This window comes from Corvus cornix, chromosome 8 (genome assembly GCF_000738735.6).
Source record: "Corvus cornix cornix isolate S_Up_H32 chromosome 8, ASM73873v5, whole genome shotgun sequence".
In the NCBI taxonomy this organism is placed as follows: Eukaryota; Metazoa; Chordata; class Aves; order Passeriformes; family Corvidae; genus Corvus; species Corvus cornix.
In genome coordinates this window covers 8517465-8533956 of record NC_046338.1, presented here as the reverse complement: position 1 = coordinate 8533956, position 16492 = coordinate 8517465, and the positions used below count along the sequence as shown (strand labels likewise).

Below are 16492 nucleotides of genomic sequence, written 5' to 3'. Positions count from 1 at the left end.
GGCACCAGCCGGAGCCGCACGCTGGAAAGGAGCTTTTATTGAGACACGTAAAAGTCGCATTACATGATAGAGCGCCGCGGAGCGAACAAGCGCGGTGGGCACGGCCCCGCTCCCCGCGCAGGTCGGTAACCGCAGGGGGAGGTACACAGTGGTCACCCAAACCCACAGGTACAGCCCGAAAGCTGTACCAGGAATCACGGCACAACACGGCGGCTCATAGCTCTGTTCCTGCTACAGCTCGCTCTCAGCGCTTCATTGCTTTTGATTTCACACAAACATAGCTTTTTCCTGAAGGACTCGCTGCCCAGAGCATCCAGCCGCCCCTCTGGTACCCCACCAGCAGCCGCACGAGTTAGGGGAGGGAACGGATTTGGATGAGTGTATTTATTACACTCACGGCTTTTCATCAAACACCGGAGAGTAACCCTGCCCACATCTGGCGTCAGGGCTTCTGGAAGCATGCGGGATGGAGAGCGGTGGCGTAGCAGAAACCTCGCAGGGATGGGACCGGTGCTCCCAGCCTGCAGCACAGAAGAGACCACTGTACCACTTGGATTTTGTCTAATTGACAGCAGCACAAGCCCATCCTACAAGTGACCACAGCAATTAGCCATCGACTGTGCCCTCGACATGCAAGTGAAGAAGCAGCCGTGGGCTGAGCTCCCTGGGCACAGGCAGAGGACACGGGCAGTGGAACAGCACACATCAGGTCTAGCTGGCATTTTCACTACTGCTGCTGAAGAGCCTTCTAAAAGTAAAGCAGACTGCAACAAAACAAAACACTGAAAGATTCACAAGGCAGTACCATAATCTTTTAAATTTTAAGGTAAAGTTAAATTTCATACAAACAAACTTCCAAAAATATTTTGCAAACTCTGGCATATGGCTATGATACAGTATGTACAAATAAAGTATCAGAATGGTTACATTTTATTGCTTTTTTTCTTTATTTGGTTAAGGAATCATACAGTAGTGTATAAAAGGGTATGGGAAGTGGCAAGAAGCACGTGTTGGCTTCTTGTCCTCTCTAAAGCCCAGGTTGGTTGGTTTTGTTGTTTTGAAATACGGCATTTTCAAACGTCACATTAAAAGCATTTTGGTACTGGGTGGCATCTGCATTACCCAAACAGGATAGAAGAGCAACAGTGAAAGAAGCCTAGGAAATGGGTAACAGGGCTCCATTTTGTACATTCCTTTGCTGATTCATACTTCCAAAATACAATTAATGATAAAACATCCAGTCTAAAGTTACATAAAAGTCAACAATTATGAACTGACTTCCTCATAAACTGATGTTTCAGCAAGCTGGGCAACTCACTAATCATGCAAAAAACTCTTAACAAGATCAGTGATATTTGTGAGCAAAATCACCCAACTTGGCCCTGATCTAGCCTGCAAGAGAGAATCCCCTCTGCAAAAGTCATTTTTCTATGTTCCAGAACATAATAAATACACTGTGTTTAGATCCACTACTATAAACAGATCTTTAAGTTCCTCTGTAGTAAGGAAACCTCACTTACAAACCATGTGGCAGTACAGAATGATGATGCTGTTGCACATGCCTACACAGCTTTTCACATCCTTCTGTTGGAAAGAAGACAAAAAATAAAGGTACCAAGAAGGGATCACGGTCACAACAGTCAGGAAAGAGCTCACAAGTCTCCTCTGGGCCTTCCCACCCACTCACACTCCCGGAGTGTATCAGAGCACTGCTGAGGCATGAACTGCTCAGGTGCTGCTCAGCAAGCTGCACTGTAGCCTTTTACCTCTTAAGCATCTATTAAAGCTATTCAATATGTTCATTTAAAAAAAATAAATAGACAGGCTCATCTCACAAAATATAATCTGAATGCAACACAGCGAAGCCTAAAGAACGCTGAAGTGAAAACCCAAGCACTTGGCAAGTTAATTGCTCCTGTAGGCTCATGATATAAAAACATGTTTCAACTCTTCCCTTTAAAAATACATCCTGCTGTAGATGGGCATGACTTACCCCTCCAGCTTTCCTCTGACTGAGGCCAAATTTATTCATGGATATACTTAGTCAAAACCAGAAATTTAGCTGAAGCTCTTAACCCTGCATTCCAGGCTCAGTCTCTCATTATAAACAGCTTACTACCAACACAGCCCCTGACACAACTTCTCCTTAAATATGCATAATTTACTCTATCTCAAATATTTACAAGCAGAAGCAGCCCATCTTCACAAGACAGATTTTCCTTCTGCTCTACATAAAGTGCAGCTCTCTAATTTAAGGCAAATTTCAGTGAAATATAAAACCATAGTTTTATTTTAGTATGTACACATTTTAAGTTATAACCAATAACTCCCTTGAAAAGGAAATAATGAGAGGAAAATGTTTCCAAGTTTGGGAATTTCCTGGATTTTAACAAAGTCCCAATATTATGTCCTATCGACATATAAGTTTGTAAATTTCTTTTCAATAAATGCAACTGAAAAAAAGAGGTGACTATGTGTACAGTAATTTAGCTCCAAAGATCAGTAAAACACTGGGAAAGTGCAGCCATAGCTTTTCATGTCCTGTAGCTTCCTTTAGCTACAGTAACATCCACCAATATCACATTTCTAAACATATACCCTATACACCTAGTGCTAATCTCAGTTCTGTTAGCGTGTATTTCTCATCTCCATCTGTGTCAAACTCCTTAAAGCTCTGGGATTCTTGGGCTGTGGAGCCAAGCAGCTTTTGAAGATCTTGGTATGAGAGTTTTCCATCAGCATCGGCAGGTGCTTTTTTGAACAGTTTCTGAAGATCTGCAAAGAGAACAAGGATTGAGAAACAGCTCCTTTAAGTACACAGGAATATCCTATAAGCTGCTTTCCCAGTTTTACAGCCCTGTCTCTTACTACCCAGTAACTACATATGGCATTCCTGAGTGAGGAGTTTGCCTCCTATGTTGTCACAAGCTGCTGATAAATAACAGTTTAGGAGAAAAAAGCATGAACATTTCTGGATTAAATTACACTAAATCTGAAGAAAGTAATCCCTATTTCTGGCCACAGCTAACAGCCCATTTTACAGCCACTAACTGCATGCAGATGCAGTTGTCCCCCACAAAAGCAAGCTCTGAATGACAGTTGCTATACCAACAGGACAGATGATATAAAGGGAAAAGTGTCTATTCACTTCCTGATGCAAAGAGTTGCCCTTTCAGGAACTGAAGAGACTGAACAGCAAGATCCAGAAACCATTCATCTGACCAGGCAGTGTTCTCTTGCAAAAAAAAAAATACAGAAAAGAAAAAAGCCCCAGAACATACACATTCATAGCTACTTCTTTTTCCTTCAGCATGTTAATTCTGCCCTTGACTTCTCTCCCACTCTCTGGGGCACTCGATGTAATACTTTGGGTACTCAAAACAATTATAATTCACTAACAATGCACACTCCTGCTTAAATCTCAGTTTCTTTTCTTTTACATGCTATTCTTCCTTTTCAGTTTTTTTCTTAATTGCTGGGATTTTTTTAAAGCCCATAGTCCTCAAGCTGTTAAAATTGACCTCGTATCTCCCAGAATGTTTATACTTATCCTCTCCTAAACATTTACATGAAATACTCAGAAGAAAAGGTCAGCCTGAAAAGGACATACCTTCAATGCTGGAAATTCCTGGTAAGGACAGATGGCTCAGCTGCCCGTTCCTCTCTGTGTTGTCACCAGCTGACCTTGAAGCCACCCTTGATAGCTCTGTGGGCTTTGCTGTAGTACTCTGGCTACTTTCAACTGTTACAGAACAAATTCTATTAGTCTTACTAATTCCACAGAATTACAGCTAGCAAAACCAAACAAAAATCCAATAAAACTGATTAATTTTTAATTTTTTTTATCACAGTAGCTGTATGGGATAAAAATGCTGCAGTATTTCAGAAGGGAGTGGTGTTGTCCCCTTTTACCAATAATTGAAAGGACAGTCACACAGCTTTCATCCTCCATTCTGGACTAGGAGGTGTGTATTTGTAAACTCCCATACAAAGAATGACTTGGCAGTGTCTTCTGCTCCCCCTTCTGAGGGTGCGGAAGAAGCTTCATTGAGCAAATTATATCTGCCCACCTGGGTTGCTTCCACCTCATCAATATCAACATTCCCTAACAGCAAGGTCTAAACTTCCAAACTCCTGCTTGGAATGAACAAGCAGCACAGTTCTATTGTAATGAAATATTTAAAAATCTGATGCTCAGCAGAAGTGCAGAATCGAAGTCAGCACAGAGGCAGAGAACCTTCCTCTATGATACATTTACATTTTGAAAAAGCAAAGCCAGATGTTCCTGGGTATAAAGTTCTACAGTTAATCACTGCATGCCAAACACCAGCTATTGATCCACAGGAATCCTGCCATATACATTTTAAGTCACCTTCCAACTTTTGGAGTCATATACAGCTTTCTGGTTTAGAAACACCTGTTTCTTACTGCTTTAACTAAAAAGCCTTCATCAAAATCTTAAGGAAGAGTCTGAATTATCCACCTTAATTAGTTATTCTTTGAATTACACAGGGAACATCCAGGTTTACAGATTACTGTTAAAAGACATTCTTACCATTCTTTGATGCCTCAATGGGTCTGTCATTTTCTGGCTTGCCTGTGAGAGCACTCATCCGTTGAAGAGTCTCTTTTAGTTTTGATACCTGAGTATCTCTAGTTTCTGTTTCCTGCATATGTACAGAAAAAAATATCTTAAAATGCACCCCTTCAGTAAATGTAGAAGATCAGCAAAAGTAGTAATTTAAAATGTGTAAGCAGTTTTGACTGACTTAGAGGTATCCAGGCTGATCAAGTTTAAAATTATAAACAAGATTTAAAAACAACAAACAAATACAAGAATCTATGGGATGATGTAATGAATAAATTTACATGGTCTGTAGGAAACCAACAGAATCAGTACCTCAACCTGAAAACCAGGCAATTATTTTGCATACACCCATTTCAAAAGAATCTGATTTTTACTTTCTGTATTTCCTACAGAAAAGAGCAAGACACTGAAAAACTGTAATATAAAACAGTTAAGCCCACTTGGAGTGAGCACTTATACATTAATTAAACTGCTCAGCCATTTCAAAGGTTTGTCTGCAAGTAGTGGCAACCCTCATGTAGGAGCCACTGTATCTCTGTTCAAGTAAAAGGCCCACATTTTTTAATCTGCAGCTCCCTTACTCTTTTCATTGGTACATTCCAGATGACAGGTTGAGTTCACATCAATGCAAGCCCAGAACTGACAGTGCAGCCTGTTCACTCACCCACCTTCTTTCCAGCAGATGGAAACTAAACTCAGCAGCATCCCCTCCTATCCCCAGCCCACAATTTGGCCATTCAGTTAAACTCACTCCCAGCCAGTGAAAGACCATCACTGAGAGGGGCTTCCAGCACATCCTTGACTCCACTAGTGCCTCTTTGCAGAACTTTGCTCAATTAAGGTCCATTTAAAACATCTTTAGAAAGACAATTACATGCTCTACTAATCCAGTGTTATTTGTATTTCCTTACTTTACCTTCAGATCTTTACTTGACTCAGTTTCACTATCTAGTTGATCTTCATTTTCCACTTTTAGAGAGGTAGTTGCATCATTCCCCTTCAGAAAAAACAGAGCAGAGTTTATTCATGTGCTTTTTATTTTCTACAACAGAGTTTCTTTCCTTCAAATTTGGCAGACATGAAGCAGAGACAGACCAGGGCAGATACACTGTAGAATAAACATGAAGTCATAAAAATGGGTTATATAATTTACCACAGCAATGCCATCATGTTCCTTTATTGCTAAACATACAGAACATGTTCTCACAGACTGGCCCCAGTGTGGCAAACAGAAAACACTGGAAGAACTTACGAACTTATTTAGGAGGTTTTTTTATTATTGTTTTTCTTTTAGAATTTAAGCACTGTTGAACAAATGCAGAGCCCCACTTAGCTCCTCAGGGTGGCTTAACAGATCTATGCCAGAGTGATTCCTAAAACATAGCTCAGTTTGTGATCCTGCCTCAGAAAGCAACCACCCAACTCTTAAATGTCACAGTGTTTTGGACATTTTCCTGTAGATATTGCAGAAAATAAATAAAATTCTGCTTCTGAGACACTCTTAATCTGTTCAGAAACAAATTCCAGCCTTTTATAATGAACTCCTAAGTATCTCAAGTTTCACTCTGATATTTTCTTTAGTTAGGTCTGAAAAGCTGTATCTGCAGTGCAAGGGAAGTAGCAGCCTGAGTAGACACCCTGAGCCACCTCTTACCACGATGGTAGACGAGTTCTCTCTTTTGTCCAGATTTTTCATAACAAGGGGGGAGTTTTCCAACAGCGTCACTTTCCGGCTGAGGTTGCCAAGGGCTGAATCCACATTTAGAAGTTTGATGTCATTCAACTTTTGGTACACCACTACAGTATTATTTAGCTGTTCCAAAGCTGCATGCAGTGCCTGGCTTTCCTGAAATATGGACACAGCAGGTGTCAGTTTACCCAACCTGTGCAGCAACTCCTGCTATTAACAACATAACTGACCCAGTTTAACTCTCCACTGACACCACTGAAAACATCCAGCTGGAAGGTTCCAGAAAGTTATTCCAAGTTTCTAAACGTTTGAAACTGAGATTCTTCCCCAGGGCTAACCTCTTTGTTGCTAATGTAATCACTTCAGCCGTGCCAGTGAACACAGAAAGCCTATTCATCTCATTTTCCAGGTCAAGCTTTGTAAGCACAACAATGATTTTCCCCAAGAAAGCATGTACTGGGCATATTTATATACAGGATTCATTTTTGAGGAAGATATTGACTGTATTAGATGTAAGTTAAGTGCAGTCGTTCTGTTCCAACCCATTCAGCTAAACACCTACACATTAACCTTTTTTTTGTTGTTGCTGAATTACTGCTTTCCACACCTCATTACATTGAGGGTGACTCAGTACAGGCCACTCCCAAGTTTGCTCAGATTAGCACGTACCTGCTATAAAATCCACTCCATTAAAAGCTTTTAACTTATTTTCATTTACTTTAGTAAAGCACACCTATAATTTGTCAGATATTGGTTTCACTCTTTTTACTCCTCACCCCGTCAGAACACAAAAAAAATCCACTCTCTGAACAGGGCATTCTCCTGTTTGCACATACACAGGAACCAACTACAGCAAAATACCCTTATGATTTGCTTTAAAGTGTGCTATCTGCATTGTATTGATAAAAACCATACTTTTTGCACACTACAGTACTGCAAAATACATGGGTAAGTTACATATCCATGACACTTGTACCAAAATCCCTTATGCAAGGAAGAAAAATACCTTTTTGCAGTATTCTGTCTCATTTCCCTCAGTCCTTGGCACAACAGTGGAGGGAAGTGAAGGCAGCTGTTTTAATGCCTTCTAAGAAAAGAAGTAGAAAATTGTGTTAGAAAATCCCTGTGAATAAGTGCTTATTAAGTGGCAGACTGGAGCTAAGGATGTTTTGCTACAATTACAGTCACTCAGGGCTGCTGTGCATGCAGTATTTTAACTAGGCTAATAGTTTTCTCTTTCAAACACATAAGGTCCAAATTTATTTTCATTAAACCCTCCTAATTAACTATTCTCCATTTAACGAAGTGTTATGATACACATTTCACTGCTACCATACACACTGCCATATCTGCAATGTTTTCAGAGCACCCACTGACCGAATCAAGCCTTATTACGTGTCTAATTTAGATTTTATCTGCAAGAATTCTTGAATTGCAGTTTAGCTGAAAAACTGTAATTACCAGCTCAGTTTGTCAACCCCAAGTGAGAGGTCAGGATAAATACAGTGAGTAGTGTCTGGTAAAGACAGTCAGTAATTTCATCCTGATATGGATTCTTAATTCAACCAACAAACTATCTCAATTTTCTCACATCCCCAAACCTAAAACAGTGCAGACAGCTACCATAAGCAGTACCCTGCATCACACAGAAGCATCTCTCAAGCCCCCATATCTGTGGAGTAGGAAGCAAAAATATGCAGGATAAGAAGAGTAGAAAGGAACAATTCTGGCTCCGGAGAAATACAAACTTGGTACCATATAGGAGATGTCACACAGGGATTAGAAGATTAACTAATTAATGCATCAACCTACAGAAACCTCAAAAGTATTTCAAAGGCAAAAGGCACAACTCCAAGCATTTCTTTAACTTGCTTCATATTAGGCAGTGTTAAAGCATTTTTCTTACCACATCATTCTGGAGTATTTCTATGGATTTCTTGTATTCCTCAATAGCAGTCTGTATATTTTCAACATCATGAGCCACACTGGTAAGGGTGCTACCTATGTTGGCTACAGTCTGCAATAAAAAAGATGACAGAAATCTCAGCCTTCCTTCAACTGCACTGTCTCAAAGTACCAATCAGCTGAACACAATGTTTTGTTAGTGAAACTGCAGGCAGGCTGCCACAAAAATATGCACAGGAGTTTGAAGAATTTGGAACTTTCTTTGCACTCTAAACTGCAAATTATACCCAAAGCAACCTCTGCCCTGGAGGACCTCAGGACACCTTCAGCACCCTTCACCAGTATGAACCAGTCTGAGAGGAACTCCCTCAGTAATCCTTCAGGATTTAACACCAGCAGGCATCTGTATTTTCAGGAATGGTACCTACAAGGAAAAAGGCTCAAGAAAACCAAATCCTACATAAGAAATGCAGCCTTGTCATAGGATCACTTAGGTTGGCAAGGACCTCTAACACTGAGTCCAGCTGTTAACTCAGCACTGCCAAGTCCACCCTTAATCCATGTCCCCAAGCTCCTATCCACATCCTTTAAATACCTCCAGTGACAGCAACTCCAGCACCTCCCTGTACAGCTTGCTCCATTCTCTGAAAACCCCTTCAGTGAAGAAATTTTTCCTATTATCCCATCTAAACCTCCACTGGCACAGCTTTAGGTCATTTCCTGTTGTCCTATCACTTGCCACTTGAGAGAACAGCCTGACTCCCCACCTGGATCCAACCTCCTTTCAGGGAGTTGTAGAGAGAGATAAGGTCCCCCCTGAACCTCCTTTTCTCCAATCTAATAAACGCTCCCAGCTGCTCCTCATCAGACTTGTGCTCCAGACCCTTCCCCAGCTCCACTGCCTGTCTCTGGACACGCTCCAGCACCTCAGTGTCCTTCCTGAATTGAGGGGCCCAGAACCGGACACAGGATTTGAGGTGTGGCCTCACCAGTGCCCAGTACAGGGGGACAATCACTGCCCTGGTCCTGCTGCCACACTACTCCTGATAAACAACATGCCTTAAGACTGCTTCCGACAGGACACTCTGAAAATCCAGCCTGCTTGCAGCAGCAAATAAGGAGCTTAGGAAACAGCTTTGTACTCCTCCCAGAAAAATAAATCCTGGCAGCCCCATCAGCCAAACCACTCATTGCTTTGCATATCACTAGCTTGTTGATTACACATTAATTTTGTAGGGATAGGAAATGAGATGTGGAAACCCATAATGCCACAAAGACTGGACTAACATTAGGTGTTAGCCCAATAAATGTTTATTGCTAACATTAGGTGTTAGCCCAATATAAATGTTTATTGCTAAATAAACAGAACTGCCGTGGAAGAGCTCTGCAAGTCTCAACAAGCCATTCTTTTTACCAAAATAAATGGGACAGTTCTTTGGTAAAAGATGCTCAGCTAAGGCACACAGTAAGATATTGTATTAACAGAAAGCAATGCATTTCCTTTTCCAATTAAAAAAGCTAAACAAACCACCTATTTGCATGCAGTTATAAAACTGCAGACAGACTTTTTCCAAGTATCTTACATTATATTAAGATTAGCAATTTGAAGGAAAGTAACCAGAAAGATCAGCTCCAGGGTACACATGGGACAGTATAATACAAACAAATACATCTCCAAAAGGGATAAACAAAGGCCTTTAAATTTTTTACCTGCCACACATTATCACAGGACCATACAATGAATAAAGTCAAATTTTAAAGACAAGAGAAGCAAATATTCCTTGCAACTCAGGCAGCTCCCATTGTCACTGCTGTCTGCAAGAGCCCAGCTGCAGCTTAACACACAGAACACATTTAGTGATAGCCACATTTACAGTACTCACCTTCTGAAGTTTCTCTACTGTGAGGGGAAGAGAAATCAGGTCAGCAGCAGATTTTATATTGTTTTTGAGATGATTTACTGTTGAGGTCAATAGTGATATCTAAAACCAAAAAAGAACACTTAGAATTAGGTGACATAATCCTGATTCTGACCTTCCCCAATACTGATGTGTAATATTAAAACATAAGGCAATACAAAATTATACATGTACACACCCCTGTCACTAGGTAAGAAGTCCTGTGTAGGCTGCATTAAAAATATTCTGTCTCTTGCAAAAGAGCAGGTTTTTATTTATTTTTTTTAAATGAGAGCCATAGAAGACCCTTCTTTTCAAGAAGGTACCCTCTGCCAGTTTTACATTCATCCTCAGAGAGAGGCTGTTGCCCAAGAAAGACTTAAAAAATTGTGCAAGAAGTCCTCACATGGAGGAAACCATCACCCACTTGTATTTAGCAATGAAACCCACCTGGCAAAACCCAGCAAAGCCATGCAACCTCTCCAGCTGAGTGATGGGGAAAGAAGTTGCACCTACCACTCCAACCCTCTACTACACAACTGGAACAGAGACTAAAATTCACTTTCTTCTGGTTAAAAAACAAAGTTGCTTCGCAACTTGAGGAAAAGATCCTCATTTTACATTAGGTCAATGCTGATCAGCTGGCATGCAGACTCCCTAGCTCCACAGCTGTGAACACTGGCTGAGATTATTCCCAGCAGCACATCCCAACAATTCATGGATAAAAAAACAGAGAAAATTTTGATCCCCAGAAGATCTGGCTCAGACTGTAACCAGATCCTGAGGTAACTTGAGGGCCTGCAAGAACCATGTGCAAGTATCTTTAACACCCAGGTGCAGATAAGAGCATTTTAGAAGTCTCATGAAGAGCCTAAATAACTGGCTAAAATAGTGAGATGCTAAAGAAAGCAAATCAAACTCTTAGGTGTGCCCCAGTAAGCACTTAACCACCACATGGGACTGAAGAAAAATCAATCTGAGCAGGCACCTCAGTACTCTTAACAAATTAAACCAGAGCACCTGTGTCAAGCAGAGTTCCCCCCACACACCTCTCAATACCATTCACTGTGAGCAGCTCTGAACTTTTACCCTCCAGGGCAGAAATTTCAGTAAAAGCCTTGCTGGATGCTTCACTTGAAGTGTGTTTTAATAGAGCAGCTGAGCAAAGAGCTCTCTGGTAAGTGGTTTAGTTCTGGCCCCATCAACAGTGCCAAGATTTACACCAGCTCAGAGGCCGAGTGTGTGTTAGCAGGTTTTATATTCACAGGACATCCGGCCTTTGTTTGCAGCAACAGGAGCTTGCTCTGAGTCAGGTAACTCTTTTCCACACTTACAAAACACTCCCAGAAATTTGAAATGTCAAATCTCTCATCATAAACATCGCAACTATTTGGCAGGAAAATTAAGAACTGCACAGTCCTTGGGTTCTTTTAAATTCTGCCTGAACTCTTTCCACCAGTTATGCAATTTCTCCTCTTGTCATCAATCTCCAGCCCAGCTGGATGCTCAAGCTGGGTTTTGCTTGTTTAAAGTGAGGTTTATATTCTATTTTAACTTTAAAAATAAGAGCGACGTATACGGTCACAGAAGTCCTTAGATAAAATTAATTTCCATTAAAAAAATTGAATGGAATATTTTATTACTTTTCAAAACCAAGGACTGATCCCCTCTCACCTGTTTATTGATCTCTGTGATATTTATCCAAATTTTACTCAGCCCCAGTTCTCCAGTCTCAATTTGTTCTAGCTGCTTTTGGTTCTGCACCAAATCTTCATTCAGTTTAGGAATTTCTTGGAATGATGTTTTTTGATTAGATTCCACTAAAAGAATGAAAAAATAATTAAATATGTTTAAAAGTCAAACCAAAACAAAAATTCAAGTAAACAACAGTGAAAGGCAGAAAACAAATTACAAACAGCAACATCTACAGCAGTGAAAGAAGGCAATAACAGTTTCTTCATACAGGTTTATTGCCAATTCTGGATTCAGTGTTTGCTCAGAATGACAGCTCTTTTTTGTTTTAAGAGTACCAATATCTGCAGAGAGAACCCAGAGAGACTGTACTAAATTTAACACTTTGCATAGTCCTGTCATTCTGGCATCCTCAGTAGGTCTTTATTTAGTGCAGTTATTTTGCATTACCTCCACAGGGGAACATGAAATAGTAATGGGCCTGTGAATAAGAATTGCCAACAGTCCCAGGGCAAAGGAGGCAGGTGAAATGAACCTCAGTGCCCTTTTCAAGCCTGCAGAGGGGCTGCTGACAATGAAGCGAATTCCAGGGAGATTAATGTAATTAGTTGCTCTGCGTGACAGAAAGACAACTGAAAAAATAATGTATAAGCTTATACATTAATGCCTGTTGGTAAACAAATCAATAAACAAGGTCCTTGGAAATAAAGTCAGTTATTACTACCATTAATACTAGAAGGGGGAAACGTGCAGCTCAAAGCAATTCCAGCGAGCCTCAGAAATGCAGCTCTTCCAGATCTGCAGTGACTAAGCTGTTTAGCTGTGCTGTGAGGCAATCCTAAATCCCTAGGTCTGAGAAACAAATAAGCAAAGGTTTTGAGATGGAGATGACAGAGTTCTCCAAAATCTGCACCTCCAACCTGTAAGGCATCACTGGAAAGCTCCACAACAAACAGCCATCGTTCAGACAAGACTGCCAAGAGCAGTGGGACCTCTGTGTATTGTAGCTAGCAGAACAAATTTCCATGTGTGACCACTCCAGTCAAAAGGAGAAGCCTGTGGAGTGGATACCTAAACACACAAAACTGGAAAGCTGTGCATTTTCAAAAACCCACCTCACTTCTCTTGAAGCAAGTGCTAAAAGAACTTTTTAGGTGCAAAGTAATCTGCACTGCTTCACTCAAGGTACAAACAACACTTTGGGGTAAGACCTTGAAAGGTGTGTTTTAGCCAAAACAGACTGAGAGCTAATAGTGCATTTCACACAAGCAGTTCACACTAAATCTCATTTTCATAGGCTCTCACAGACAAATTATTTTCTGTTTTGCCCCCCTCACTGTGTACAGTGAGACTCTGCTTGAAGAGTTTTTTGCAGCACTAGGAAGGTTAAATGCCACACGTGTTCTTAGCATCATTACTGACAGCTGAAGGGAAAACACGACATGACTTCCTCCTATTCCAAACACACTTGATGCAAAGATGTCTTGTTTATAAAAAGCACTCATAGCATACTCACTTCGTGCAAAGGATGGCAGAACATAACAAATACTGCCACAAACATCTGTTCTTATGGGGAAAAAAGTCTGGATGAAGATTCAGAGAAAGGTTCCTTTTCCAAACTTGTTGTATGACAGATGGGTCACCTGCCTTTGTTTCTCTGTTCACCCACACATTTCACCAAGGCAAAATGTTACCTTTTGGAACCAGGTTGTTCTTACTGCCTGCTTTTTTTGTTGTAGTATTTAAATGCTGTGCCTCATTATGAGGCTGCCATCCAACTCCTAGGCATGCTATTATGTTGGCAAGGAAATCTGACACGTTTATTACCAGACAAAGCATTAAATGCACAGCTCTTCTGTCAGAGCTATTAAGAAGAAAACAAGCCCATCTGTAATTGCCAGACAGGGAGAACGCGCTCAGGGAGAACAGCTGCTTTAACAAAGAGGTCTGTGTTGAACAGGCATGATGAAACTTAACTACACCAAAGCCAACAAATGCTGTCCTCGTGCAAAACTTTTACCACCAGCACACCCTTAAAGGGGAGCAGTCCACGAAGAGCAGCAGTTGCTGACCCAGAACACAGAAACAGCCACTGCAGAGCTGCTGGGAACACTCACAGCCACAAAGCAGCACCTGGAACTGAAGGTATCCTCCAGAACTGGTGGACAGCAACTACAGCCAACTCTTAGAGTCCAGTATCAATTAATACAAAAGCACATCTATCAGCAATTCTCTCACACCCAGCCAGCCTGTTCCACCTTGGCAGACAACTCCCCACCTCCCATGCCTGAACAGGAACACCTAAACACCAACAACAATGAATTTCTACATGCACTTTCTCAATGCCTCTTTTACCACAAGCAAAACACCTTTGCTGACCTTTTTCAATATACATAGGATTTTAAACACTACTAACATAAGGCCCCAAAACACATCTTGTGCCCAGAGGTGAGGTACAGAGAACCAAGAGCATACCATACATGCACATATCACCATTTGTGATACCCCAGCTCTACAGAAGTTATTATATTGAAATCTTGGCATGGCAATCTTGACATGGAGAGAGAAAACCTGAGCCCTACAAGCAAAACACTTCACCTTAACTCCACACCTCAAAGTATTAAACATATTAACTCTACACTATTCGTAACCTGACGTAAAAGTTGAACAAGAACAGGTCAATGCAAGCAAGATGAACATTCAGAGGATACAGAGAGAAAATATAGTACTGAAGCAACATTCGAATTGCAGTAACTCCATAGCAAGTATCAGAGGTTTTTAAAAGAGTTCAAGACAAGAATTTTTCTTTTTTTTTTTCTTTTTTTTTCAGAATTCCCTAGACTGCTTTGACAGGGCTGATCAGAATTTTTTTAATAGGGTTTTTCCTTGGAAGAGAGCACTTTAAAGACCAAAGTCAGGAATTTTAGAAATGTATATGCAAGCAACTACAGGCCCACCCAGTCCAGTGTGCCTGCTCCTCAGAAGATAGAGAGCAGGCAAGAACATCTAACATTCACCTTAGATTCACCAACTCTCAGTGTTCTTGGCTCAGAGCATTCCTCAATTCAGAAGTGATTTGTCTGCTCAGTACTTCCAGACTTTGACTGAGCAGGCAAGCAACTAGAGCTCCTCATACTGCCCAAAGAAAATGTGAAATAGTAGCTACATTCATACTTACTAGTTCGAAACTTCTCCTTTATTGCATCCAAATCCTCCTTGAGAGCCACCTGCATCCAGACTAAGCCAACACATGCGACCACGCAAGCAGCAAGAATGACAAATGCACATAAAGGGTAACAGAACCTGCAGCATCGCAGGTAGTCTCCCCTGCAGAAAACAAAGTAACAGCTTGTGAATATACAGCAGTGCCTAGAAAAGTTTTATTTTAAATGCTGTTCTAGCAAAGTATGGGACAGTGTTGTAACACCACACATTTTGGCTGACAGGACTAACAAAGAGTGTTTTCAGGAATAAATAAGGCTATGAAGTCAGGTCAGGGCTGTTACTCTCTATTCGATTGATCCTCAGCATATTTAAAAGCAGCTGTCAGGTTTCTGTTACTAAAATATCCTGCTCTGCTGACATAAACTTATGTCAGGCATATCTGCTTGATAGCTTGGAAAACATGCTTTAAGACAAGGTATTACCACAATGTTACAACAAGTACTTCTAGAGCGTTCTAAATTGTGAAAGCCCAAGGTTCCCTGAGACATGCCTCCTTTCAGGTATGCACAGAGGCCCATTATTAATGCTGTTACTTAACTGAAAAGCTTATTTACTGGCAAAAGCACACCACGTCCCCGAGAAAGCCAGCACTGCGCCAGCTCGCAGGACTGTGCCACGCTGAGCACACACACTGGTAACTGCGCTCAGCATCCCCAGGAGCTTGCCCCCGAGTTTAGTCCACAAGGACTTGCGCTGCGGTGAACACAAAACAGGAGAAAAAGACAAAAGCCAGGGGATGGTCCAGTAGGAGCCGTCCCTGGCCATGGCTGGGGGTTGGAACTAATGATCTTTACGGTCCCTTCCAACCCAAGCTATTCTGTCACTCGATGATACTTCTATCCCCAGACAGGCAACCTACGGGGTCGGACACGCTCAGTGCAGCTCCGAGTGTCCCCTGGCAGTCCCCAGCCTCGCACACCCCCTTTAGCCCCCCAGCCGCGAACCCGACCCGCTGAAGGCAGCGCAGCCCCGCCGCGGAGCCGGGGCAGGACCTGTCCGAGCAGGGGCCCCGCGCAGTGCCTGGGACTCACTTTCCGCAGCGGCCCCGCGCCCCTGCGAACTCGTCCTCGTCGGAGCTGGACTCGGAATCGGAGGCGGGCGGCTCGGTGCGCAGCAGCCGGTGGCCCGAGCCCTTCTTGGCGGGCTTCTTCCTGCGGCCGTCGGCGGCCAGGCCGATGAGGGCGTTCAGCTCCTTCCGCTTCTTCATCCTCTTGTGGGGCGGCGGCGCGGCCGGCGGCTGGCTCCCGCCTGCCTCCTCCTCCTTCTCCTCGGCCGCCGCCGCCGCCGCCAGCGCGCCCCGGCTCGCCAGCCTGCGGCCCGGCGGCGGCTACAGGCGCTCCGCGGGGCCGCGGCTGCTGCTCCCCCGCCGGCCCCGCGGCGGCTCGCCCGGCCCCACGGCCGCCGCCCGCCCCGCCCGCGCCATGGCCGCTCCGGCCGCGCCGCGCCCGCCTGCCAGCAAGCCGCGCTCCCACTGGCCGCCGCGGGACCGCCCCG

At 42.6% G+C, this 16492-nt stretch overlaps 1 protein-coding gene across 1 annotated transcript; it reads right to left on the bottom strand.

Moving 5' to 3' along the window:
- Positions 1 to 17: 17 nt before the first annotated feature.
- On the bottom strand, positions 18 to 16291 carry EFCAB14 (EF-hand calcium binding domain 14). The gene is made up of 11 exons (XM_039556170.1): positions 16030 to 16291; positions 14952 to 15100; positions 11756 to 11901; positions 10067 to 10165; positions 8185 to 8295; positions 7285 to 7365; positions 6243 to 6434; positions 5505 to 5585; positions 4556 to 4667; positions 3611 to 3742; positions 18 to 2775 (listed from the first exon to the last, which is right to left on the bottom strand). Exons 1-11 carry the CDS (start codon positions 16203 to 16205, stop codon positions 2600 to 2602), a joined length of 1455 nt encoding a protein of 484 aa, XP_039412104.1. The 5' UTR covers positions 16206 to 16291; the 3' UTR covers positions 18 to 2599.
- Between the last annotated feature and the right edge of the window lie 201 nt (positions 16292 to 16492).

Excerpts from the sequence above, each read along its gene's own strand:
- EFCAB14 (XM_039556170.1), bottom strand. The coding sequence starts at position 16,205 with ATGAAGAAGCGGAAGGAGCTGAACGCCCTCATCGGCCTGGCCGCCGAC. Across the intron at positions 7,366-8,184 it reads AAATACTCCAGAATGATGTG|AAGGCATTAAAACAGCTGCC; the intron begins GTAAGAAAAATG and ends TTCTTTTCTTAG. Across the intron at positions 4,668-5,504 it reads AGTCAAGTAAAGATCTGAAG|GAAACAGAAACTAGAGATAC; the intron begins GTAAAGTAAGGA and ends GTACATATGCAG.